At 42.7% G+C, this 27,947-nt stretch overlaps 2 protein-coding genes across 2 annotated transcripts in view; one reads left to right on the forward strand and one right to left on the reverse strand.

Moving 5' to 3' along the window:
• UBAC2 (UBA domain containing 2) overlaps window positions 1-14,537 on the forward strand; it is a 95,468-nt gene extending 80,931 nt beyond the window's left edge. The window contains exons 8-9 of the mRNA XM_018071297.2: window positions 10,286-10,408; window positions 13,656-14,537. Of these exons, the coding sequence (XP_017926786.1) occupies window positions 10,286-10,408; window positions 13,656-13,763 (231 nt within the window). The 3' untranslated portion in view covers window positions 13,764-14,537. The remainder of the gene's footprint in view (window positions 1-10,285; window positions 10,409-13,655) is intronic.
• Window positions 14,538-22,567: 8,030 nt separating this feature from the next.
• On the reverse strand, window positions 22,568-23,626 carry LOC103764504 (G-protein coupled receptor 183). The gene has a single exon (XM_008931422.1). The coding sequence runs from the start codon at window positions 23,624-23,626 to the stop codon at window positions 22,568-22,570; it is 1,059 nt and encodes a 352-aa protein (XP_008929670.1).
• Between the last annotated feature and the right edge of the window lie 4,321 nt (window positions 23,627-27,947).

Consider the following 27,947-nt stretch of genomic DNA (forward strand, 5'->3'; position numbering starts at 1 on the left):
TGGTGTTTGCTCCTATACAAAGTCCTTGGGAAGTTCTCTCCCATCATGTCACACCACCAGTAATCATTTGCTATTTTATCCATTTCACACTGTAATATTGATAAAAATCTTGGTCTTCAGTCCTGATGTTTCTACTTCTTGATCTCTTTCATTTCCCAGTATTTTTCGAAAGTTTATCTTTCTGTAACCTAACCCAGATAAAAGACATGGTGGGAAAAGGGAAGCAAGTGCTGCATCTGTGCACCAGTGTGGGTAGCAGGGAGTCAGCCTGACTTTCACTTCCCATTGAGAAATATGGAGGGAGGCTGGCAGATAACCAAACTGGGAATAGATAAGGGAGGATTCCGTGCCTAGTTGTTATTGACAACACTGTTGTCACTAAAGACATATATGTGGAAGGTGGTGGAAAGTTGCAGAAAGATGGTCAGTGCCTTCTGTTGGCACTAAGTACAGCTGCTTTGAGCACTTATCCTTGTGCCCATTTGGGAGGGGTGGTGTATGAACTTCAGTCCCTTCATCTTGAAAAAATGTTTTTTGTATCCACAGAGCATTTATTCCTTTATTCATGCTGAGCATGTTAGGACACGATATTGCCTACATCTTGGCTTCTCTTAAGTGTTTTGGATGAGAGAAGAACTTTACGAGGTTGCTCCAGACTGTACAATAAGCCTACAACCACACATGAAAATCTTCATTTTACTACCTCTCTTTCTACCCTGTCCTCCACTTTAAGCTTATGTTGTTCTTCTCTTCTAACTGCCATTAATTTTCAGTGAGACCAGACTCTCCTTTGATTCATATCACATGGCATCTCTATATGAGATTCTACTGCTTGCAAAGACCAGACTTCTATAACAAAGGGACTTCCTCTAATTGTTCATTCATTAGATGTCTTTCTCCTGGGACATGGGAGAGATGCTCTGTGGGTAGGCAAACTGAGTGTCTTATAGGGAGTCTCATATCCTGAGAAATTTGCAAGTTTTGTATTTGGTCAACTAAGGACTGTGAGGCTAGATTGTCAGTTTACATCCTGCTTATATCTAAGCAATAAACTCCTGACCTTGGGAAAAAAAAAATAGATTAATGGAGCAAAGATTTTCCTGGCACAAGAATTCTTTCTCAGGAATATTATCCTCATTCATGATGGTAGGAAAAAATCCCTCAGTCAATATACTCCCAGACAGTCCAATTCTGTTTTCTCAAAGAAGTGTAAGAACCAGACCCAAGCATATTCCTTGGCTCTCCTGCTGGCACTGAGATGGCACTTTAGTGAAGTCTTCTTCAGTAACTTCACAAGTTTGAGTACTAACAAGTCCTTCAAACAGATATTTTGAACCATGAAGACCTTCTGCAACCTTTATGCACTGCTAGGTCCATAAAAGCCCTTCCTCTCACAGCCAGGACTTTGGATGGAAACAGCTTGTTCATTTTGTTCCACAAATGTATGTGTCATTGTCAGGAAGGAGACTACCTGACTGCTTTACCTGAATAAATGGATGAGACTTTCAGCCAAGTGTCACACAAAGTTTTTTTCTCTAATTAGGTTTCCATTCCAACCAGTCTATGTTACCTGAGGCTTTTTTGGGATTTTGTGACATAATGGAATAGAAACTGTCTTTAGCAACCCTTCCATAGATTCGAAAGACAATGGTATGTAGGGTACCAATAGGATAAAAAAAGTTCTTTGTGCTGTACACTCCTGAGATGTGTGTGTATAAGATTTGTCATTGTATTTTTAAAGAATTTAATTGACCGATGAGTGATTTGGGGGTTTGTTTCAGCCCATGAATGAAGTGTATGCTGCAGCAGTAATAATTGTGGCTAAATTTAGATCCAGTATTCCATCATTCTCCCCTTCCTCTGCATGCCAGTTTACATGTGTGGACATACTCCAAGCCTTTTTTGAAATAACAGACACCTTCCCTTTTTGTAGAGAAAACAGTATCTTTTCCTTCAGATCTGTGTCTTTAACTCGTCCTTTGCTTTTTTGCACTCTTCTGGCATTTTCCAATCTTGATTATTCTCTCTAATTGTTTAACAATGTTTTCTTTGTGATGAAAATAAACTTGAATTTATTTCAAGAGGTTTTTGGGTGTAAAAACTGCATATACCGCTGATGTTGGCATGTCTGAATTTTGTTTTTTTTACTGTTGTATTTCAATAATGTATTTGCAGCAACTGATAACCCACTGCTATTTAGACATTTCTGTTTTACTTTTCTGAGTAACTTTTTTCATGGATTCTAGCTGTGAAATTAAAAATGTTGAATTTCCAGGGTGCCCACACAGGTAATGAATAGTCTATGATTATTTCCTCTACAAACTACCACCGAAACTTCAGGTTTCTGGTTTTTTTATGGAAGTTGGCAATTCCACAACCTGACAGACACTAGTGGTACTACTAGAGTAAGCTGAATGTCTCATTAACAGCCACCTGTCACAATCACAAGGCTAACTTTCTCTAATTCCTACTCCTCAATAGCACCCCACTCACACATGAACAATCCTTTTTTTTCTTGGACTGGAATTATGGAATTTTCTTTCTGTCTGACTGAGCTATAGCCTTTCAATTTGTTTAGTATTCATAATCGGTTTCCCTAGAGAAACAGTGGTTGGGCAACTTCCTAAAGCAAAGTGCTGTTTTATTTCAAAGCAAATAAATTTTTTTGAGAAATAAAATATTTTTATTCTCCTGTGTGATTGATCTACATTCTCTTCCTCTGGCAATTTAATTTGCAGCAGTTTCTTATAAAAAAATTCATGGGGTACAAATCCCCAGGCATTTCCAGAGTATTTAATTCACTGTTGTCTGGTCAAGTCTAGCTTCTAGAAGGCAAGTTTCTTTTCAGCTGTACCTGTCCTTTCATTTCCAGTGAATGTGGGATAAATAAAGCATCCATTTTGGGGAGTGGTTGGTTATTGGATTCCAGGCCTGCTTCTGTTTTCTTTCCAGTCTGCACTGAGAGAGTCTTGATGTGCCATTTCTTCTTAGTGCCGTTTTCCGTATCGTATAGTAAATAAAAAGTCTGTGGTTCAGATAGTAAGTGATCCGCCTTAGTATTCAGGTTTTCTGATTTGAACTCTGATATTAGCACATAACAACTGCAAGCTGGGTTCACTCATTGTGTCTTAATGTGCTACTGTTGTGGTTTTAGTCCAGACAGCAACTAAGCTCCCACAACCGCTCACTCACCTCCGCACTGCCACCCTGGAGGAATGGGAGGAGAATGAAAAGTAGGTTGAGATAAGAGCAGTTTAATAATTGAAACAAAGTAAAATATAATAATAATAAGTAATTATAATGATAATAAAAAGAAAGAAAAAAAACCAAAGAAGTGATGCACAATACAATTGCTTACTACTCGCTGACAGATGCCAGACCCTGTTCCCAAATCCAGATCGACCCTCCTTTTGGGTAACTCCCACAGTTTATATCTGAGCATGATGTTCTATGGTGTGGAATATCCCTTTGGCCAGTTCAGCTCACCTGTCCCAGCTGTGCTCTTAGCTCGTCAAATCAAAACAATTTAGGAACTCTGATTTCTCACTTTGGTTCCAGCCTCTACTTATTCCTTATTACTCTTTGAAAAGGTTTGTATACAGGAGGTGAATGAAGGGTTATCCTTCTCATCGTCATGTATTAATAATAGCAGTTCACTGTCACCAGTCGACATCCGAAGAGCCATGCATTAAAGTAGAACTGTCTCTGTTTTGTGCAAAATGTTTAAAATGGAGCTAATGTTATTTTCTCAAGTATAGACCCCATGTTCATGCTGGTGGACCCACCTTCAGAGTTTTGAACATTGGGCACAACCCCCCCACACACACACCTGATTGTCTCACTCAGCAATTGAATGTCAAATGGAAGAACAGCTCCAAATCATGTCATTGCTTTAAAATTCAGCTGGTGGTTATGCTCAACTGATGGTTATGATCAGCTTCACTCACTTACAAAGATTAATACATAATAATGGGAACTTACTTTTCAATATATATCTGGGATTTCTGTGGAAAAATGGACAAGCCCCACTGCTAATAGGATGACACAGATGCATGTTTTCAACTGATGTAACCATGACCATACCTATGATGTCACAGCACCAGCAAGAGCTCTGTTTGGATGAATAGCTGACACAAGCAAGGGAAGCTGGGAAGTTTGGAAAAGGAAGTGCTTTCCTTCTCTACTGTTTAGCGAAGCTCCAAATCCAAATATTATTGCAGAGAAGGTCTGAGAGTCCTGATCAACACTTCCCTAATGTAGGATGAATGAATAACATCAGTTCTCAAAAATGCCATCTTTCAATTTCTGCTTGCCATGAAATATCTCTCTTCTTGGCATAGTGATCCATCACATTCTGGCTGAATTACTGCATCACAGCAGGAGTGAAAAGTGAATGTTACTGTGATGCACAGTTCAATACAGAATAGGTGCTGACCCTTACGGTACCAGGTTAAACATGGAGTAGTCTGACTCTTCAGAGTTCTGAGCTATCCGCTAGTTTTTGGGGGTACCTACATAGCTCTTCACTTACTGCCAGCAGTTGTGTGTCCAAGCCAAATAGCAGCACACCTTCCTGCCATGACAAGCAGCAGTCTACAATTCCAAGCCCTTGGCACAGTTATGCCAGGAAGCGTTCGCTACTCTTGAATGCAATAGCATTCAGTCTGGAAGGCCTTCCTTGAATGCAGTAGAAGAGGCAGCCATTCCTTGCCTCCAAGGAGCAGATGTGCCCTGCCCATTGGCATTTCTGGCTTCTGTTACTGTGAAGGTATCATGCCAGTGCTGAAATCCCTTCCATTATCTCTCAGGCAGCTTCAGAGCCCAGACTGAGTTATTCCTTCCAGATTTCAAAGGAAATAGTGATCAGGCTTCAGAAAAGACCTCATGTGGATTTCTGAACTTCTGTGACACATCAGCTCCTCAGGGACAATTACAGGCATCAAAGCTCAGGATGCAGCAACTAAGAGTTGGAGACAGAGCCTCATGGCTAAAGAGCCTTGTCTGTAGGATAAATTTCCAGAAAAATTGGAATTCTTTCCATCATTAAGAACAATGCTTAGAACACTAACACTGTTACATTTCTACCCCCCTTCAAAAGAAGGAAGTTATTAAAGTAAGAGGGAAACAAAACACAAAACATTCAAGAAGCCAGAAAGTTTTGTCCTCACAAAAAGAGACAGACTAGACTTTTGAATAAGTGTCCTGGAAATTCTACCATTGGTATCTCTTGCACAATGTTTAGAGCAGCAGGTATTATGTCATTCATGGCTATGCTTTTTCTTTGTTTCTATCATCAGTATGTTTACTTTGGAGTCAATAAATTGTTGAAAAATTTATGTCAGAAAAGCAGTAAATAAGTGTTTCTTGCTTTCAGTACATTTTTTTAACGAAGCTTTAGATGAAAGAAGTAAGACAATATTTATGTCCATACCAAGTAATAGCTCCTATGCAGAGTAGCAAACTCTAAAAATGTTACTTTAAAAGGTGAAATGCAAAGCAATTTCCTTTTTCTTTTCTTTTGCTGCGGTTGTTATGTTAAGAAAAGGTGAACAGGACAGATATCAAGAGGTGCTTCCTGTTTGTGCAAACAGATGGCAAGTTGGCATTAACCATCTACATGAGATAACAGTATCAAAATGTCTTAACCACATGCATCACTTTCAAGAGGACTTTTATAAAGCATTTTCTTTCTTTTTTTTTGGAAATATTAATTAAAATATATGCATCTCCAGAGCCTACATAACTGGATATTTGTTAATTGTCCATAACACAACATTTTTATTTGTCAAGCTTTGGATAAGAAAATATACCATGGCAGGTATGTACATGGGAAATGGGTCGAGCTGTTTTTCAAAAAAGAGAGGGCGTAGATTATGTGAAAAGAAATGGCATAACTGGGGTTTTAGCAGGCTGTACAATCAGAGACATTTGCTAGCTCTAGATAGTTCTTCCTTATTCTGTAGGAAAGGAGGATACTTCTTTCTTGTAAACAGAATTGACCCAGGCACCATTAAAAAAAAGCAGCAACCCAAATCAAAAAAAGACGTCAAGGATGTGACCTCATAAGGCACAGCTTCTGTACATAAAGCCTTGACAGCTATCCAAGAATACATCATCAGTATGGCATTTCCTTACAACCTTTCTATGATGAAGAGCTGCAATTTTCCCATTCCCTTAATCCAGTCCATTCTTAAATCTCATTCTTTGGTCATCTAAACTTGTGACCGGTTTGTTGTCTTCCTGTGACGGAAGTTCCAACATCACCAATGTTCTCCTAATCCACTTCTAGTAGTGATTTATTAGAGACCAATAAAATGGTTTCCTTGGTATATTTGTCTGCTATCAGGCAGTAACAGAGAATTTACAATCAACCAATTCACCCAGTCTTTATGCTGCTAAAAGAAGGAAACTGAATTTTTCTATAGTTAAAAAATTATAGTGTAGGATTAAGAGAGGGAGAAAAGTTTATAGGCTTTTTTTTAAGTGTGTCTGTCATCCTAGTTGAATAATTTCTGAAGCAGTGTTTTTGTCAAGTGTTTTTCCTGATGACATGTTGAAGACTATGTTGCGAACAGAAATAAGGGCCCAGGCACCAATTTCTGTGCAGTGTTTTTGTGAGTGATAGTCCGTAGACTGACTTTTTCAGTGCTTCTCATTCTCAAGTAGTACACCTGCACTCACTGCTCCCTGACACCTACAATTCAGGACAAAGAAAAATATTGCCTGAGATAATCAAAGTGTAAGATAGCCTGAGTCGGTCTGTCAGTTGTGGAAATCGGCACTGGATGTGACAGGTTTAATGGATCCTCCTTACCTGGTGGTCCTGAGTCATAGTAAGTCCCAGCCCCCAAAACCATGTAGTGTTACACTTAATTCTTTTTATAACAAACCAACAAACCAGAATCACAGAAGAACTGCCTGTGTTTCATTAAATGGATTAGACTGGCAGACACTTGTCACTGAAGGTGCTACTCAGGAAGGGAACTTACATACTGGACCTTTGAGCATCCCCACTGCTTAATGTTTTGGATCACTCCAGAGAGCTCTGTTACCTGAGGCAAGGTAACAGAGAGTGAAGAGATTGGTGTGAGCTCTTCTGGGCTGTTTGGTGCTGAGGTTCAAGTATATTGTGAAATGCACAAATATTGTGTGCTGATTCCCCAGTAGGGACTCTCAGAGCATTTAGAAGCCTTGCTTAAATAAATTAATCAGATTGATTATCTTATGTGAAATCTTTCTGACTTCTTGCAAGTATGTTAGTATAGTGTGAAACCACTGCAGTACAGAATTGTTCATAAAATTATGAAGGGAAGTCTGCAAAATAATTTCTCTGAGGCAAGGTGGAGTATTGGTCTGGAAGTCTCCTGCACATTTTTTAACTGGAATTTGTGATATTTACTTAGTGTAAGATATTATTTGGTGTTTGATTTGACTCAGATTAAAATTCACAGATCTTCATGTATTTCTGCTGTGATAGTTAAGGTTGTCTGAAGGCCTTTGCACAGTAACCATCCACACTGGAAATCTGTAGCCTTGCTTTCCATCTCCTACAGATCTACAACATTAGCAACACTTCCCAATTTTTCCATACCTTTACTTTATGGGGTTAGCACGGTACCAGATCCATAGTTCCTGCTGCAGTTCCTTGAATCCTTGCTCTTTTGAGCCTAACTTTGTGTGTGTCCATCATCTAATTAGAGGCCAGACTGTGAAGGGAAACAATTTTTTACAGTTAAGATAAAGAAACCTAATGTACCTGGTTTTGGCGCAGTTTAAAGTAATACACAGATGAGAAGTGGACCTCAGTGTTGCAATTAATCCTAAACATCCATGTCCACACACCATTAAATGTTAGATATTCTTCCCTCATTAATATAGTTAAGAACTGATAGAGTTTGTCAGTTTTCAAAGGTAATTGAAATATTCTGAGGGCAACCAAAAAAGATCTTCTCACAACTATGTTGACATAATTTGTCTAGTTTGTTTTTTCTGGGAAGGGGTTAGCAGTCTTCACATGGAACTCTTCTGAATGCATCACTCAACATTTGTAGTTTATTGAAGCATCTACTGTAAACCTTCAAAACTAAATAGTTACATTTGTAAGGAATCTGCAGTTTTTATTGGAAGTAATGAAATCTGTGTATGTTAATTTAAAATGTATTCTAAGTTTGAGATAAGAAAGTAGACAAGTCCTTTTGTAGTATTAGGTGACAATGCACAGGACAGGGAGGATGCAAAACCAAACTGTTATAGGCAGCTCGGTATCAGTCTTCAGATACACTGGAATACCGGTAAATTAATACATTTATTGTAGATTTTATATTTGATACACATTATTCTGTATGACTTACGATGATTCAGAGGAATGTGTCATAGTCCTGTTAGTATTTTTCAATTCACCAGTTTAAGGTGAATTACTTGTTCCAGTATTACTTCCTTCTCCTCAGGTCTTCTCTAAATAATAAAAACATGCAAAGCAGCATTAGTGCAGTGCTCTTGATGAACTATAAAGCTTAGTAGACTTTCAGAAATTCAAAGTTGATGAATTAAAACTCAACATAATTCTGAGTTAGGGGAAATTATAGATGGGGAAGTACAGGACATGATTACCCAAGACCACAGGGTAGTGCAGTGCTGTCAGTAGAATGTCTGATATCCCTCTTTGGGCTTAAACTACAAACCAGTTCTTCTTTTTACTATGCTATGCTGTTTGGCTAATGGCAGGCTTATACAGAATCCTTTGGTTAAAACCTCATGAATGTTAAGCAAATGTTTTATACAGTATGGAAAATAGAAATGTAGATACATAATAATTTTTAAATTCAAAATCACCAGCAGTGGAAACTATGTCTTGAAAATGAGTGATGACTCCTAGCTATTGCACATCTTCGCAGGGAAAAATGCACCCTAGTACGTAAGGGACTAGAACACTTTACAAGCTGGTGTTTCAAATCTCATGACTCCCCAAATGCATTTTTAAGTGTGCAATTTTACTGCCCCCTGTGGTATCTGGGCTGGTTGGGTATCCTCTGGAGAGAAAGGAAGGAAACAAAGGAAAAGGCAGGAAAACTAAATAATTTAACTTTTTTTGTGATTTAGAATCAAGTTTAGCTGACTGATGGAGCAGAGGGGATTTAATGCTCCAGGGGTACATAAAAGCAGGAAGAGCCCTCAGTGAGAGAAGAAAAGAAAAAACTCTCATAAGAGAAAGGTCTTTTGAGAAATGACATTATAGAACTAAAATAGAGCAACTAGAGGAAGGAAGTCCATGTCCTATATATACAGAAAGGGAGGGAGATCATCTCCATAGTAACAGGGGGAGCAGGGGAGGAGTAAAAGGACAACACAAACTGCAGAAGGTGTTTTAACAAACTGCATGGAAAGGAGAGATTTGGGGTTTGACCTTACCTGCTTGCAGGATCTGTGGTTTTGGTGTGATACAAAATCCCTTACAAAAATGTTTGTTTAAGCTAGTGAAATGAGGTTTCATTGTTTCTGGACAATTATAAAGCTTGTACTTTATTATTTGTGCTTTGTATTCTAAATGTCTTATTATTACAAGACTTCAAGCTTGGTTATTAAGAGGAAGTTTCAGTTCTGTGATTTACACCGTACCTGTGTTACTGCTGTGTATTTGTATTATTACTATGTAATTACAAGATGTTTTGGCACTGGAACACAGCCAGATTTTGCAATGGTATTTAATACGTGGAAGTTAGGTGAGGTGGTATGGGAGGCTGGAAATCGCATTGCTGTCACAGAAGCAATCACTTGCATGAAAATCACAGCTATCCTGAAGGCTGGGTTTTAGCTCTGAGTTTCCTGATGTGGTTTTGTCGATGCACTGAGAATCCCCTTTTGCTTTTTCCCCGCTCTTATTTCTTGCACTCTTTTTCCCTGGGTACCTTTAGCAGCAGCCTTCCAAAGCACTTGCAGGACCTGCTGTTGCACCTCTTGCCAGGCAAATCCCTATCAGTAAAGACAATGATCTTTGAGCCTGAGAAGTCTAGCACTGTACTGAATTAGATCTGTCCCAGTGGATATGAAATATTCTTTCCTCCCTCTGTTAGCACTTTTCTGTAGTTTGCAGTGATCACTTCAAATAACTAGCAAAGCAGTAACTAGTCCAATTTTTGCTTCCTAAGAGACTGCAGCAGTTTTTGTTGTTTAAAATAAAGTACTTTGCTTTAACATTTGCCTTTCATATTAGGTGGTATGGGTGATCTTTTTGTTTAAAAAATTTGTAGTTCTTTCTGCAAAGACTGACAGCAGTGTCTGCTTTCAGGGTGGGATGATTAACTGGAACAGACTGTTTCCTCCTTTACGTCATAGACATAACGCAAATTATCAAGATCATCACCCGTCTGAACAAGGCATACCTCCACCTACTGAGGTTTCTGAAGAGCAGGTAAACACTTTTCTATTTTAAAATGGCATTAAAATGGTTAGGAATTAACTCCACTAATTTTTTATCATCTGTTTACACAGTTTCTTAGATGTTCTCCATAGCAGCACAAATTAGAATATTGGGTAATGGTCACAATACAGAGACAACGCATTGTCATTACCATCCAGACCAGAGTTACAGAGCAACTTGGGAGTTTCTACTTTTATATGTAACTGCTTGTATTTTGTATTTAAAGATGTGATGGTTTCACTAGTGGAAACTAATCAAATCTGATAAATGTTTCAAAGAAGAAAGACTGACTCTTAGATTTCATTATTTGTCTTGTACATATCTTCTTTGTTGAAGTCCCCAGCTTAAGTTTCCAATTCAGTACTTTAGTTTTTCTGAAACAAAATGCCAGACTATATAGGTTTAGAATTCTAGACTTTTGTTGATAGTTCTGCTCTCAAAAGAGAGCATTATTTACTTGCAAATTTAAGAATTTAAGATTAGTCTTATACCTGTATTCAGGGTTTATTGCAATCAAGTTCTCCAGGTTGTAGCCTGCCTGCAGTTAGCTGTATTGGCCATTTTTTAGTCTAAGGTCTTTGCTACCCTTGAACAAGACTAAGTTTCAAGGGTAACTTTTTCCTTCCCTTTTTACTTTTTTTTTTTTTTGGATAATAAATCAACACTTGCTAGCACCACACTGTCATTTTTAGTTAGTTTAAAATGAGCTTGTCCCAAACAGAAATTTTTGCTATGATCTGATTTCTAGTTTTGATTCAATGTTAGATTATGTTCAGAATGTTCAAAACTTTACCTGCACTGGTGGTTTTGACTGCCAACCTTCTGGGCTACATCCAAAAAGAATGAAACAAACAAACGAACAAACAAACAAAAACAACAAAAAAAATACCCCAAACCTCAACTAACAAACAAAAAAAAGAAATAAAAATAAAAACTCCACACCAAAAAGCACTTTCTGAGACTAACCCCAGAAATTTAGTTTTGGCTGGCCTGAAAGTCTACTCAGTGCCAGTATGGGATGAACCAAAAGATTTCCCTGATGTGTTGGTTTATGTATTTGTTTTATTGACAAATTCTGCTTATAGAAACTTTTATTTTGGGGCTGGAACTAATAAATTAGTTACTGGTGTGACTTATGCTGGATTCTTACCCAAAGCCTTTAGGCCTAGATTTATGAAAGCAATATACACTTATATTTTCTGATGCATTGAGGTTGTAGAGCCCACCTGATTGCTGTCATTTTGCAGTGCTGTCTGGTTACCCCGCAAAGAAAAAGTCATTGAAGCACCTTTGGTTTCTCAGGATTGTACTAATAACTACACAAGTTATCTTAGAATGGCAAAAATGCAAGGGTTTCATCTGTTTCTCAGATTAAAGTTTGTGAGCATTTGCAATGCTTTTTGTACCAAAATTTCTGCATTACTTGTGGGTTTTTAGCACCTTGAATTACCGTTGCCAGTTATACATCTCTGTTTCCTGGAGCTGGATTCAGTTCCTGTGATTAAAATACACTCAGATGAAAAGAGATTTTTTTTTTTGTTACTATTCCCCATGATGCTCAGTGGATATATCTCTAAATGGTGAAGTTGCACTTCCATCCACCACTTCTTAAGGTTAGAATTCATGGCAAATGCAGTAAAAGCCTTTCTTCTGAAACATTTCTGTGGTTAGGTTTTATTCCACTGCCTGCCCTTTTTCTCATAAAAAACACAATCTTACATGAAAAATCAGACAGAGGAAACTTTAGAAAGTTGCAGGTTACGAAATTGAGTTTGAATTTAAACTATTGTTGCAGAAGTGTTGAAAGTAACAATTCATTTCTCTCCCTACAAGAAGGTGAGAAACTGACACTGGGTTTTAAGGTTGATGTTCTGATAACCAAGGTAACCATTCTCAAACATTTTGTCATGGTGTATTTATATTAAGAACAGGAGGACCTGCACCTCTAGGCATACTTGACAGTTGTGTATTTCTCAGTAAGTCACCAAAGCAGAGATGATTAAAAATACTGAAAGTTCTGGAGGTGTCTTAGGGGAAAGAAAAGCTGCTTTTGATGGCACTTTTCTTTTAAAGGGCAGTTAGAATACTTTCAATACTAGTGCTGCACATTACTCTTGCACTCTGGGAATATTCCTCCCGAGATGTAAACAGCCTCTGCTGCATTCCTGCTTGGCTCCACTCTGCTGCTGCGGGCTCCTACAGGCAGAGGAGGAACAGTGGTAGCTCTCTGACAGCTCCTGTAGCCCAGGTTCAGGAGCTATGGTGTCTGGTCACAAGGCCATTTGAAGCAGGATGAGGAATGCTTTATGCTGCCAGTGGCCACAGCTAATTTTACGTGTCACTCCCTGCCTCTCCACACCTCGTTTTTCCACTTTCTGGAAGATTAATTATAAAAGTGAATATTGTCATACCAAAGTGAGAATTGTAGATTTTAAATGTACTTCAGATTGGAATGTAACTATAAATTAAATTTGATTATGCATACATTGCTTTTCACATGGGGTGATTTGCATATCTGTTAGCACAAAGCACAAAGATTAGGTGTCAAGTACATGGTATTATAAAGAGGGATGGTCAAGTGGTTCTTGATTACCCAAATCACTGTATTAATGTGCACTTTTCCATGTAATTCTTCCATCAGATATCTTGACTTTTGTTTTGTAGAAGTCTTTTGCTAAAAAGTTCTTTTTTGAGTACATGTAGATGCCTTAAAAGAATTTTACTAAACCCATTTAAGCATTGTACTGCCTCTATTTTAGAGCTAACTTGAAGGTTTATAAAAAAAAAACCAAAACACCTAGAATGAATAGTTCTGAGGTTTTTTTAATGCCCTCTGGAGAACTGTGTCTTTTCAAGGATAGTAGAGCTGAGGGTATCTGGATAGGTTTTCGCATCTGCTGTAAAATTCTGTCTCTTGGTCAGTGTTGTTTTCTTGAGATCCTGCTCTTGTTGAGAGCAGCAAGCAGGTCAGACTGTAGCTGTCATGTGTGGTACCACACTTTGGATTTTACTCTTCTTTCAAAACTGCACCAACTAGGAAAATGCAGGTGTGGCATTTTCTGCAATCAGTTTTGAATAAAGTATCATAAAGTGGTCATCTCTGTGGCAGTGTTTTGAAGCATGCTGTCTCAGATAAATCTTTTATCAGTGAAAAGGGATTTCTGACACAATTTTAACGTGACTAATGTGCACACAGTGTGAATAAAATTCTGGTTTTAAAGCAGTATTTCTTTTCCAGGTTGCACGGCTTATGGAAATGGGATTTTCCAGAGGAGATGCCCTAGAAGCTCTGAGGGCTTCAAATAATGACTTAAATGTAGCCACTAATTTTCTACTGCAGCACTGATGGTTTTCTGTGTGAAGGAACTTCACTCGATGAGTTTGTAAATGCCTGGAAGAGGATCAAAGCCACCTGCTGGGCAGAGTCACCAAGGTCGGCCCCACGGGGGCGTCGGGAGAGAGAAACTGGCTCCGCGTGACTGGTGACTCAAAGCGATGTTAAGAAATGATGTGAACTGTTCCCAAGCCTTCAGATCACTTGGTGATTTCTAGTCTGGCTATCCTTTTAAAAGTAACTTTAGTTTCTACTTGTTACTGGATATCACCTAAATTTATTTTTAAAATAAAATAGGTGGGTTTTTTCTTGTAAATCCTTGTTAGACATGTTATCAGACTTAATGACTGGGAAAAGAGGCGCCAGCAACTACAACAACTAGATTTATCTATCAAGAAAAATCGTATTTTCTTCACTTACAAGTCTAATTTCTCTAGCTTACATGTTATTTTACAGTACTTGATTTTTTATTACAGTAATAAGAGGTTTGAAGGTCACTTCACTTTCAACTCAGTAAAGGGTTATGGGACTATTATGTCATTCTTTGCAAAGTTTTATTAATGCCTGTAATATTTCATTTCTCAAATTTCTTTTTAAATAAAAGTTGTCATTCAGCACATAATACACAGATAGGATGAGAGAAAATTCATGTCTGTATGGCAAGGTATGGTAAGTGACCACTGTAAATTTGAATCTTTACAAACTGAGTGAATTGCTGTTCAGATACGGGTCATGAAGATACTCACTGGAAGCAATAAAGGTGAATCGAATGATGCAATAAGATCAGAACTGGAATGACTTGAATGACTTCCATGGCTAATTCAGAGAGGAATTCTGTAACAATGGATGTATGCTGTGTCCTACGTGCTGCTTTCTTTTTTTGTCAGCTGGCTGTGTACTATCTTAAAAGACAGTGATAAAAAGCTAAGTTTTATATATATAGTTCTAGTTTTCTGGTGTCAGAGATGAGGATAACCCTTGCATTTGCTGAATCCTCACTGTCTGGAGGAACTTAGTGTTGACCAGAGGCTGGAATATTAACCCCAGGGGTGATTCAGGTTGGTACAGGAGGTAACAGGACAGTAATGCCAAGCTCATACAATACTGGGTTTGAAGTTTAGATTGATAAATCAGCTTACTTGGCTTGTCTCTTGGAAGTGCTCAGTATTAGCACCTTAGGAGTTGCAGGAGGTGGCGTGGAGAGGAGGGAGCATCTCTATAAAGCCAAGCTGAAAGAATACAAGGCTCCGGACTGCAACTCCATGAAACCAATCTACACCTGTATCTTAAGCATTTAACATGTTTCTGTGTGTACTTGTGTTTGTATAGCATGTGTATATGTGTCCATTTTTATACACACAGGCATATTTAATACATACATACATTTAGAATAAGATATAGGTCATAAAAAAGTCGAAAAGGCAATAGCAGGTGCAAAGGGGAGGAGGTGAAAGAATATGGGAAAGAGAAGGATGTTTGGGAATCCAAATGAACATGTGTGTACCAAAGTACAGATCTACATGGTCTTGCTTGGCCTGGAAAACGTACAGGACAAGATTTAGGGAGAGAGAGAGACAGATTTCTTTTCCTTTTTTAATTAAATGATAAAACTGAAAAAAGTCTTTCAGGCACACAAGTCCTTATCCAGAAATTGCGTCAGATTTTTGCAGCTTTCAGCACAGTGCCTGTATGTAATTTTTGGTATTTTCCAGTGCATGAAGTAAGGGTTTTTTGGAATGACTGTGTGTTTTCCTGGGCTTTGATCAATGTCCTTCAGGGTTTGGTTTGTTGCTATGATCATATTATTTAGGCAGGGTCTGGTTTTTAAATGAGAGGTTTTGTTTGCATGAAGCTGAGGCTTTGTATGTTTATAGGCCACGGGCATTTCTGTACCTAGAGAACTTGGGAAACTTTCTGTCTTAGAAAGGAAAAGACACATGTAACAAAAATAATTGCTGTGATAATTTGTATGTGTAGACTAGTTAAATGTTTTGAAACAAGCACAAGTTTTAATTTTGAAACATACAGATTCTTCCTTCACAAATATTTTATCAAAAAGTAGCATTGAAGATTAATGAATTACTTCAGAAATCAAATTTTATCTGTAGGAAAAAAGTCCACCTAGCCCGGGATAAATTAAATATGACCTGTTCCCTTTCAGACATTGCCCTGTTCTAGGGACAAGCACAAAGAGCATTTATTCTTTGGAATTTTAAAACATGTTTAGTGGCACTTGGGGTATGTAAATGGATATTCTCCAAGTCTAAATCCTTTTACTGTTGCCTGTACAGGGGATATCCAAATATCACAGTTGTGTGGAAAATTTTGCTGGGCATTTTGCAAAACGTGGTCAAACATAAGGGGTAGAATGCAGGTCTTGGTGATGTCAGTTCAAAACTCCCCTTGACCTCTGTGAGAAAAGGTTGTACTCAAAATGCTTCCTGGGTTGTGATTTCCAATTAAAAAAAAAAAAAAAAGAAGTGGTAAAAGAAGGGTCTCAGATGCTGTTGAACACAGTTCCTGTTTCGTGCAAGAACCGTAGAAGAGAGATGCACACATGAGAGCCGGAAAAAAACTTGGTTTCCACTTGATGGTGAAACTTTCATGAACCATTTCTGGGAATGCAAGGAGCATGTTTTCCCCAACCTACGTAGTGTTTGTCTGGCACAGTTTTGAATATCTCATAGCATAGTTTCTATTTTGTGTGTGACACAAGCAGTATTTTTTGGCAGCCAGAGAAGACAGAATACCTTTCTATGGAGAGGATTTTAAGTACATGGGAAATTCACACTGGTTTTAGTAAAGCCAAGATTTGGTATTTTGAAATAAAAGTAGTTGCTGCTGTTAAAATTCCTCTACTAGACTGGGAATGTCTTTTGAGACATCACTGGAATAATTTACTGGGGACTTTCCTGGACAGTTATGTAATACTTTGAAATACACCCACAGTGAGCCTGGTGTTTGTGGAAATCTGCCTGATAAGCCACCAGGTTCGGGTTCTCAAGCCTCAGCTTCTTGCTAAGATGTAGGCTGATTTGGCTCCATACCTACCGAACCATTTTCCTCCCTCAAAACAAGCAGTAAAGGTTGCCTGTGACTTAGCGAGCACAGGGACTGTTGCAGCTGGTTCATGCACAGCCTGTGCTGTCTAGCGCTTACCAGTGCCTTCTTGAACGTGTGGTGGAGAAAAGGTCTCATTATTTTTGTCTGAAACAGAAGAACAAGCCAGAAAAACATATTGCAATGTACTGGGCAAAGGGCAATGTTTCTGGCTCTCATGTTTGTATGTGTATATATATATGATTACATATATGCATATATATGTGTGTATGCATATGTATATATACAGAGAACAAGTGAGAAATATTTATGTACTCGTTTGATGAATTTAACTAAGAGTTAAGAGTTTGTTGAAGAAAATTAAAAGTCTGTATTCAAAGACTCTCATCTCTCAGACGTGTGTATTTGGAGTGTATGTGCAGTTGCAAAGGCACCCAGCTCTGAAAACACATGGAGCTACAACCCCCACATCGGGGGGGAAACTGCATCTGTTTGAGGATAAATAAAAGCACAGCATTCATTTGAACTAGTAAGAGGGATACATGAGCGCAATTAATTTCTTGCTTGTGTTCTCCCTTAACAAAAACCTAAATGAGATTAGCTGTCTTTAACTGGGTGGCCACAGTAATCAGTATTTTATATAAATGAGTATAAGCACTATTTTGGTAGGAGAGTCACGTGAACACATAAATACTATATGTGTTTATATATATACATGCATGCATGCATATTTAGATATATAAAATGTGTGTGTGCATTTACTTAAAAAATACTGGATTTGGTGCAATTTTTAGTAGGATTACGTTCCTCCTGTTTCCACATATAAAGGGATGCTTTGACCACAGAAAGTCCGCTCTGAAACTCAAAGAAGGTATGTGCTACCAACAGTGTTCAACACAAATAGGAGATGAGACACCAGTGAGGGGAGCAGAGGAATGGTACAACCAGACAAATGTGTGTGACTGGTGGGAATCACAACTAACTGGTAGTTCAGCTGTTGTCATTTGTTTTCCAAAGGGGAGTTTTAAGAGGAAGGAGAAGTTAGTTGGACTGACACATGTTTGTAGGGGACTGTTTCTAAACCTGAATGGTTGCAATGGAGAAAGCAGGAATATACATACTTTAAAAATGGGTGAAAAATTCCAGGATCGTGGCCAAACTGAAAGCAGGATCTGGCCTTTTGACTGGAGATAAGTAGGGACCATAAGTGTGAGTTAGCCTTAGCAAAGGAGAGGACTCGAGGGAGATGAGGGATGTGGAACTGAGCAAAACACAGAGTTTACAGAAAAGGAGCAAAGTAGAAGATAGAACTCAGAGGACGGAAAGAAAAGACCTGCCAAGAGAAGGGGAATGGAATGTCGCATTGCATTTAGTTCAGTTTTCAAAGAATTCACAGGATTCCACGTAGAAAATGAAAATGCACAATATTGTGGCTAATTCTGTACTGAAAATCCACTCTTTTTTCAGAGGTGTCCGATAGGGGAATCCTTCCATTTTATCTGGTCAGTTTTGCAGGAGGTGGTACATGTAGCAAGAGAGAAAACAGTGTAATCTCAGCAACTGGGCAGTGATGCAAACCCTGGAGCCACCTTGGTGTGTGTTTCTGGTTTTCAAAGCACAGTTAGTCCTGCCAACCTGACTTCTCCTGGCACCCCATCCCGGCTGTGGAGAGACCTCCTCTGGAAAGGACACAGCTCCTCACAGGTCATGCTGCTTTTCCCACTGAAGGCAGTTTATAAATCCCCGTGGCATGAGAGCACACAACCTTCCTGCTGAAACAAGTGTCCTGCATAAAGGAGGTGGATCGAGAGCTTGTGCTTGCCCCTCGCTGCTTCTGAGCACTTGCTTGTGGAGGGGAGAGGCACATGTGCACCTCTGAGAAGAAGATTGTTGCCCACATCACCTGGCCTGATCAATCACACCAGGACTTGTTACTTGGTCACAAGAAGCTTTTATTTTTAGTAGATATGTGCATTTTTACATTACAATATTTTACTGGCATACAAAGATGGCTTACAAATATTATGTGTGAATACAATAGCTTCAGTTGAGGACAATTTAGAGCACAGACTGAAGAGATGTGTTGCACAGCACAGGGAGTTTACTAGCAAATAATGTGTGACTGCAACCAGGAGCTGTTGTCCCCCAGTGCTCTCTTGGAAATTTTTGCTTTTAGCTGAAAGCATAAGTTGAGAACCACCGCTGAGGGAAAAAGCAATGCTGTTTGAGCTCTGTCCAACCCCCCTGCCATGGGCAAGGACTCCTTCCACTAGACCAATCTCAAAGCTCCATCCAACCAGCCCTGGAACACTTCCACGGGTCAGACATCCACAGCTTCTCTGGGCCACCTGTTCCAGTGTCTCGCCCTCCTCACAGTAAAGAATTTCATCCTAATATCTTAACTAAACCTGCACTCTTTCAGTTTGTAGCCATTCTCCCTTGTCCTATCACTACATGCTCTTGTCAAGAGTCCCTCTCCAGCCTTCTTGTATGCTTTAGGTACCTAGCTTTCCAGGATTGTTCAGGTACTGGAAGGCTGCTTTAAGGTCTCCAGGGATTCTTCTGCAGGCTGAACAACCCCATCTCTCTCATCCTGTCTTCATAGAGAGGTGCTTCAGACCTTGTGTCATCTTCGTGGCCCTCTTCTGGACTTAATCCAATAGGTCCATGTCTTTGCTATACTGGGGACCCCAGAGCTGGATGCAGTACTCCAGGTGGGCTCTCACCAAAGTGGAATAGAGCGACAAAATCACCTCCCTTGGCCTGCTGGCCATGTTGCTTTTGATGCAGCCTAGGACATTCTTTTGATGCAGCCAGCATGTATATAGAGCATAGTAAATATATAGTATACATATATAGTATATCCTATATCTGTATGTGTATTACCTGTACATGTTGTGTGTCCACAGTATACTCACTGCCTTAAGATGAAAGTGCAATTTTCTCTTCCTAGAAAAGAGGAGAAACGTGTGGCAGCAATTGGCTGCAGAACAGCAAGAAATACCTGTGTACTGTGCAGTACTAAGTCTGCATGGAATGCCTTTGGATCCCAGTGTGCTGTCGCCTGCTTCCCAGATAATCCACAACCACACGGCTTGTGAAAGGCGTCACGTTCCTACTGTAGGGCAGCAGTTGCGTGGGGGGAGCACTGGCTGCATCTGTCATTATTTTCTTAGGTCCGTGCGTGTGTCTTTAACACCGAACAAAGGTTTCGACTCCCTCTTTCGGCAGGAACCGGTGTTGTCCCTCTCGCCCTGTGGCATCGTCGGGGTGGGCACTGCGTCCTTTGGGCTCTCTCCGACACGGGTACCCTGGCCCTGGGCAGCAGCCGGGGAGCTGCGGGAGGTTTGCACCCCAGGAGAGTTGGAGGCAAGGCAGGAGCAGCAGCCATGCAGAGTCAGTGGAGAGGTATTTAAAAGACATGTAGCTATTGCACTTACGGGCGTGGTTTAGTGGTGGCCTTGGCAGTGCTCAGTTAATGGTTGGACTCAATGATCTCAGAGGTTTTTCCAACATAAATGACTCTGGGATTCTGTGCTTCTCTGATTCCAAGGGTTTGCTGGCGAGTCAAAGCGTGGCAGAAGGCAGGAGCTGCTGGGGCAGGGGGCACAGTGAGCATCATGTGAGGAGCTTGGATTGAGCAGGTGAATTATGAAGAGTAGAAAAAGTGTTGCTGTGCCTCTAGACAAAATGGTTTGTCTTCAATTTTAGTGAAATGCTCCATTTTCAAGCAGCCAGCAAGCTAGCCCAGGTGGGCAAGCTAGTCTGGGCAATACAAGTTCCTTAGAGTTCTCCTTTACCCAGACTCCTCCTGACCCATTCTGCCCAAGTCCCTTCCCTCTCCATCCCATGGATGTTCCCTCAGCTCCAGCTAATTGCCTGCTGTCCCTGCGTGGGTATTCTAAAAAGCAAAGGGCCCAAGGCTGCCATCCATCCAGAGGAAGGAGGCAGGATCCCTTCTGCATTTGGCAGCACTGCACACAACTGTTCACCTATTTCCTACTCCAAAGGCTTCTACTGGTGCTAAGATGATGAAAGTACTTTTGTTAGTAAAATACTTGTGAGAAAAATGGAGTCCAATGAGGACCAAACAAGGTTATGTTTATATCAGAGCACTGATATCCTTATACTATTACATCCCAGCTCTTCCTTGTCCGTTGTACCATGCCTTTCAGGACAAAGGCTCTCGGCAGGCCAGAACTGAGGTTAGACCTGCTTTGAGGAGGGCTCAGATAGTCTCTGGAAAGGACGTACTGGAGTTCCATTTCACCTGAATTATTTTAGGCATCCCTCTTAGTCAGCTTTCAGGATGCTACAGTTACCTATACCATAAATAAAACCATCATCATCCAAAATCTCATTCATGCATATTTAAAACAATAAAGGACTGCATGTGACTATTATTAACTTTTTAGGCATAATATTACCTTAAAGAATTATTTGTATTAATCAAAAGTCCATTCATGAAACTTCTTCAGGTATACTTTTCAGCAAAATAAAGCAGCTTTTTTTTCCTCTTTATGTCTCTGTGCATGTCTCTGTCCCTTCCAACCTCAAACAAAAGGCCAGACATCCCAGAAACTGTAAATCCTACGTGTGGGGGGTTTTTTTGTAGTCCAGTGACTTCAGAAAAAAGCCAAGGAGGATCCTGCCAACTTTCTCCTTGTTTCACAGGTACAAACCTTGACAGAAGCCTGATGTCTCAGGGCTCCGCCTTTTACTCTGGCAATAGTCACTCTTAACCTGCTTTTAGCAAAGCTCTTGGACTTGTCAGGGCACTGGCTTCAAGCAAAGGTCAGTCAAGGTCACATAAGGCCACCCTTAGTCCTCGTCCTCTTGTCCCTATTCCTCCACTCCCTTCAAATTAAGGAGTGGTGGGAAGGTTTCCCCAGTGAGTACATCCAGGGCAGGTTTGCAGCTGTGGGGCTGAGCTGGGAGGCAGACCATCCCCACTATCCCCTTCCTAGCAGTGGGTCCTGGGGTGACTGCAGTGCCCTCAGGTGTAAGGAAGAGCACTCTGGGGAAGAAGCAGCCAGCCAAGTGGGAGGATACAGGCAGCAGCACTCCCGGGAGCTCTACAAATTCACATCCTCCCCCCTCTCATTCAAGAAAGGGCTTTTCCAGCAGCTCCCACAGGCCCCGCACTTACTGCTTACCCCACACAGAGCCCAGGTACAGGAGTGGGATGCTGAGCAGGGAGAGAGCAGAGGTGCTGTTTATTTGTGGCAGAAAGGAGCTACAGGCCATTTTCTGCATGGAAGTAACATCCGAGACTTCTGAAGTGCCCAGAGCCTGACTGCTCCATGCAGGCTGCCCTGAGGCTTGCAGGGATGCTACTCCAGTGCTCCAGGGGCAGTGCAAGGGAAGGAGACAGAGGGACGGCCATGGTGGCTACCAGCAGCCCCCAGACCCATGGGGGATGTGGGACAGGCATGGGAAAGGGGTGCAGCGCAGTGCTGGGAAACATCCAGCTGGGTTTGCCAGCCAGAGCAGCTGCATTAGTTGCCTTCTGTGCCTCTGGGATGAAAATTTGTCTCTGTGCTCCAGGATGGCAGGTGCAAGTGTAGCAGTGCTGAGCACAGGCCTGTGCAGAGCCAGGCAGAGCTGTGTCCCAGACAGGTTGGCTTTGTGGGAGCCCCTGGCTCTAGACACGGGAGCAAGGAAGCTTGTTGAAGGTGCTGGTCCTGCAGCTCAACTCTGGCTCCTGCTGTCAGGGATGGTCCATAGGCCAGAGCAAAAGGGAATGGGTTGTGCTGCTAGACAGAGGTGGAGCCAGGGGGCTGGCTGTTGCTGTTGCTCTCAGAGGGGGTCTTGGCAGTAGAGGAGGTAGCCAGCGAGCCGCTGTTCCTGAAGATGCGGAGCAGCCTCCTCTTGTAGCCTCGGAAGGCGAAGAAGTAGATGATGGGGTCGATGCAGCAGTTGAAGTTCATGAATGCCACAGTGACTTGCAGCGACATCTTGAAGGCTTGCTGCTCACGGCAGGATGGCTGGTAGAGGATCTTCCTGACCATGAACTGGACAATGTTGAGGTGGTAGGGACTGAAGCAGAGCAGGACAGCCAGCAGCACCACCAGGATGACAGTGAAGGCCCGGTGGTGGTGCCCGTTCTTCACCGTCAGTGGGTTCTCCTTGGCTGTCTGGCAGAGTTTGAGGTTGATCCTCACATAGCACACCAAGATGATGCCAACAGGCAGGAAGAAGCCAAGCACGCAGGCCACCAGGAGCAGGTAGGGCAGCTTGGGAATCTCCTCGAAGTTGAAGTACTCCATGCACGTCAGCTTGTCCCCCATCCTCCGTGTCATGGGCCGCAGAAGCAGCGGCGCCGTCTGCAGGAACACCAAGGACCAGATGAGGACACAGATGCCCCTGGCACGGCTCATCTTCCGAATCCTGCCGGGGTGCCTGGTGCGCACCACAGCAATGTAGCGGTCCACACTCACACAGGTCATGAAGTAGATGCTCACATAGGTGTTCATGTAGAAAATGAAAGCTGTGGCCCGACAGAACCAGTCCCCAAAGGGCCAATCAGACTCCAGGATGTAGTAGGCAATCCTGCCTGGCAGTGCCAGGGTGAAGAGGGCATCGGAGAGGGCCAAGTTCACCAGGTAAAGGTCAGTGGAGTTGAGTTTCTTCTTCCTGCTCTGGAAGGTGATACAGAGAGCCAGGACATTCCCACAGGCGCCAAACACCAGCAGGGTGGTGTAGAAGAGTGAGAAGGTGACTTTGGTAGAGAAGTGGTGGTTGTGCACATTGCAGCTGCTTTGGTTGCCAAAGGTGAGGTTGGTGGGCGGGAATGTGGCCTCCACAACAGCCATTTCTGTGGTGCCTCACAGGCTCTTGCCCTCTCCCTTGGAATAAGAACAGACATGAAACTTGTAGCTTATTGATAACAGGAGTGGCACCCTTAGAGCTGGCCCCCATCACAAATCAAAAGGTCTGTCCTCTGCTCCTGCCACCCCTCTGGCAGCACACTGCTCGAGTCATTTGGAAAAATGCTTCTCTTGTGATTTTGATGTGAGCATCTCAACAGGGTCTGTGACTCATTCTCGTCTTCTTATCACTAGCTCCTCTTATTTTTGTATTTTTGGGGGGTTTTTGTTTGGTTGTTTTTTTTTTAAGTCCAATCCATACAAGAAAGGACTGGGGATACTGGGGAGGGGAACTGTCTGTCACACAAGGAAGGTCTCAAACTCATCTGGTGGCAGTCATGTCATTTACTCGTTACTGTGAAGGGAATGGGGAGCTTCATTGATAAAGTGGAGGGGCTGGGGGACCAGGGGGCCTGAGGAGACCAGCCCACAGAGGTGCTGAGGAGCACCTTCACAACTCTCCAGAAGGACCAAAGCAGGAACAAAACTGAAGAAATTCAATGAGAGGAAAAAACTAACCTTCCCCGATAAAACCCCAAGCCTTATCCAAAAACCCAGCCTTTCCCAAAAGTCCCGCACGCCGTGCCCGTTAGCTCAGGGAGCTGGGAACACGGCGGCACCGACCCCCCGCGCCCCGCACGCCTCCCGCCCGCTCGCCCCGCTTTGGGCACCCGAGGACAGCGGGACCCCCTCCGCTGCGGGCTGCCAGCAGCTGCCGGGACGCGCCCCCGCACCTCTCTCACCGCACGCCGGGCTCCGCCTCTGGCAGCAGCCGCTGCACCGGGGCGGGACGGACGAACGACGGACGGACGGCGCTGCCTTCCCCCCGCGGCGGCGGCGGACCCCGAGGGGCTGAGATGCTCACACGCACACGCACGAAAGAGAAATCGGGGTCTCCTCCTCCTCTTCCTCCTTCTCCTCCCTCCCGACTTTTGAGGGGCGGCGGGCGAGGAACCTCTTGCCCTCGACCTGCACTAGGGCTCCCCAGCCGTGTTAGCTCCTCCCGGGATTCGCTCACATTACAAAAGCACCGTGAGGTTTGGGGGTTTTGGTTTTTGTTGTTTTTTTTTTCTTCTTCTTTTTTTCTCTTAGGGTTAGTAAAACTGTGTGTTCTTTCTGGGTGGGGTTTTTTTTCTTTCGGTGTGAGAGGCATGCTGCTGCCGCGGAGGATATTCTCAGTGGTGGCTGTGCTGGAGAAGATAAATGACTGTACCTGCGCGGCAATCGCTCCCGACATCTGAGCCGACTTCGAGTTTTACTCTGAGAAGTTATACAAGGATGCAAAATGCAACTGAACAATGAAAACAGCCTCAGCTCTGATTCACGTGCAGTCCAGATGGCTCACCCCTGAGGCACATATATACGGCCACGGAAGCATGATCGGACCATGGCACCTTTCCAACAAAGTTGCGGCAGACCTCCTTCGGAGCTTATTGTGCCCGTGGCTGTACCTGGCTCCCCAGGCTGTGGTGAAGCCCAGCTTTGCCTTCCGTACACACATGGAGAGACCACCAGGCACAGCTCCTTAGGGCAGAGGCTAATCTGAGTGGAACGAGACAATTTGCCCTTAGTGGAAAAAAATTGTTGTTACTAAGATAACATATTGTGTGGTGAATGCTGGGCAAAGCCCCTTGCCTCAGCTGGGGTTCTCAGGGCAGGCTCTGCCCCCACAGGGTGCAGAGCAGTGGAGGGCTGTGATTTACCCCACGGCCCTATGTGCGTGTCTTACAGTGTGCAGAGAGTACTTTCCTTCCCAGCACTTCCTAAAATGTTTGCAGAAGCGCAGCCTACACCGTGACCGGTGGGACAGTCTTCCCCACAGTGGCTACTTTACTGGAGAACACTGGGGTTCTCAAATTCCAAAAGGATTTTTTATGCTCTTTTTAGTGGTTTTAAGCTGTTGGGTTTTTAGTGGTGGTGGTGACGATCTTTCTTGTTTCTCTTTTTTCCCCTCCCAAAAACTCCTAATACACTAGGAAATTCCCATCATGGGGCATTCAGGATGCTACTGAAAAATACTGAAGCTAAGAAATATCAAGGTTAAGATTACAGTTAAGCTAAATTTATATTTCCCTCTGAGCTAGTAAAGGCCAACTAATTATTTAATTGCATATTATTTCTAGTGTTTTAAAACAGGGATATCAAACGCAGTACTAATCTGTGTACCCATGTACCATGAGTCATTTGTATAGAAATTACACAGTGTATGATATCGCCATGAATTTACTACAAGTTGAAGGTACCTAGCAAGAGTAATAGTGAAAATCTGCTAACAAGCATCTGTCAGTGGAGATACTTTTGTTGCTTGGGGGGTTATATCACACAGAGGGAAAGGTCTGCTAGTAATAGAATAACTGCTGGGTAAATTATTCAAAATATTCCTTAGTAAGATGGGGATTTTCCACATGCACATTTGTCAAGACTTAAGCTAATCAGGCTTGTGTAGGGCTCATGTGTTGTTGAGCTGTTTCATCATGATGGTGAAAAAACAGCCAATGGATGTAACAGTAGAGAAGTGTTATCTCTACAGATATCCCGAGCCCACACTGGTGAGTGGATTCAGGGCTATTCTCTCATCTCCCTAAAGCACTGCATGACAAGCAGCTGCAGCTGAAATAAATACTGGTCACACAAATTCAGGGGTCACTATGCCACTGATGGGGCTTCTGGCTGCCTTCCTTACACTCTCTTGTATTAGAGTTTCGTCTCCACATATTAACACCGTCAAGGAAACAAATCTGGGATGGAGCTGGGCAAAACACCATTGGCTTCCAGCCAGGTGCCTGCAATGCCTCGAGCTGGTCACCATCACCAGGGCTCGGCAATGATGGATGGGGCGGTTTGTGATGCAAATTCATGCTCGGGACTTTTCCGAGCAAACATCCCCCATATACAATCCCTCCGGTCCCTTGGGCTCTGAGGGCACGCAGGCACTAAAAAGAGAGCTGCAGATCCCAGAAGGGGAATCACGTGCTGATAACCCAGTGGCACCAGTACCTGGCACCTGCCTGCACGTGGGGGGCTTCTCGTGGGAGCCAATGGGAGTGGGACGGCATTGCTGTGTCAAAAGGGGGCCTGAATAAAGGGAGATCCAAAGGGTCTCAGCCTCTGTGCAGAGGAGGGAGATGGCCCAAATGGCAACACCAGCCTCGAAAAAGATTGAGGAGCCCAAAGGTCTAGGTGACAACCTCATCTAAGGATTTGGGAATAAGAAGGAGGGAAAACAGTGCTCTCTGCCTGATTTTACTTTTCTTTTTGCAATGCAGAAGAAAGGAAGTGGGTTCTTTTGTGCAAAACATGCTCCTGCCCTGTGTGCAGCAGGTGCTGTGCTACAGGAGTGCAGCCCAGCTCCACCCGTTTGCACGGCCCCACCAAGCCCAGCAGTGCTGAACCACACTGTGCTGCACCACAGGCAACAGCTCCTTTGGGTGGGGGAGAGGGGCTGGGGGGATCCACTTCTCAGTTGGCAGGACCCAGTTCCTGCCTCTGCAACACTGGGTGTGCTGAAAAGGGATCTCCCAAGACAGTGCAGAGAAGCCCTGTCCAGCCCAGTTTGCAACCATCTCCTTTAGGAGATATTGACCTTCACTGAACCCAGTGGTTGGATGGAATGTGGTATGAAATTTGAGTAGTGAGGTTCAACTTCAAAACTGGGACCAGCTTTTCTTCTGTTGTGTCCAGGTTTGCACAAAGACAGTTTTCCTCGGGCCTGGCAGGGACTACGCAGAATACCACAGCCTGGGTACTCATCCCAGGGCCAAGTGGGACCTCTTGTCCCAGGGTGTCCCTGCTGCCAGAGACTCGACCAAGGCATGGGGGACACCTCCTGTGGGAGTCCTGTGCTAACACTCAGCACAGAGATTCTCTTTTCTGACATGTGCATCATGGTCATTAAATATAACATGACTCCAGACAGGCAGCCACCCCATGCTACTTTTCAGAGCCAGATGTTGGGTATTTCAGGACAGATGTGCACCTCTGAGTCTCTGGGGCTCCTCTCACATCATCCTCACAGGGTATGTTGCTCTCTGCAGTCCCATGAAGGCTCCCTGCAGTCTCCTTTCCCTCCTGGAGACCTCATAATGGATATTGCTTCCCAGCCCAGCAGAAAAGCCAGGCCACAGCTCCTCCTCTGGACACAAGTCCTTCAGGCCATCAGCTGTGAGCCCAGCTGTGGTGATGGCTGTGGCAGGCAAGGAAGGCTTGCAAAGAGCTGTAAGAACCATGCCAGGCAGGCAGATGCCCTCACACATGCTGGGAGATCTAT

Source organism: Manacus vitellinus, unplaced genomic scaffold, assembly GCF_001715985.3.
Source record: "Manacus vitellinus isolate BGI_N305 unplaced genomic scaffold, ASM171598v3 scaffold_2_pilon, whole genome shotgun sequence".
NCBI lineage: Eukaryota > Metazoa > Chordata > Aves > Passeriformes > Pipridae > Manacus > Manacus vitellinus.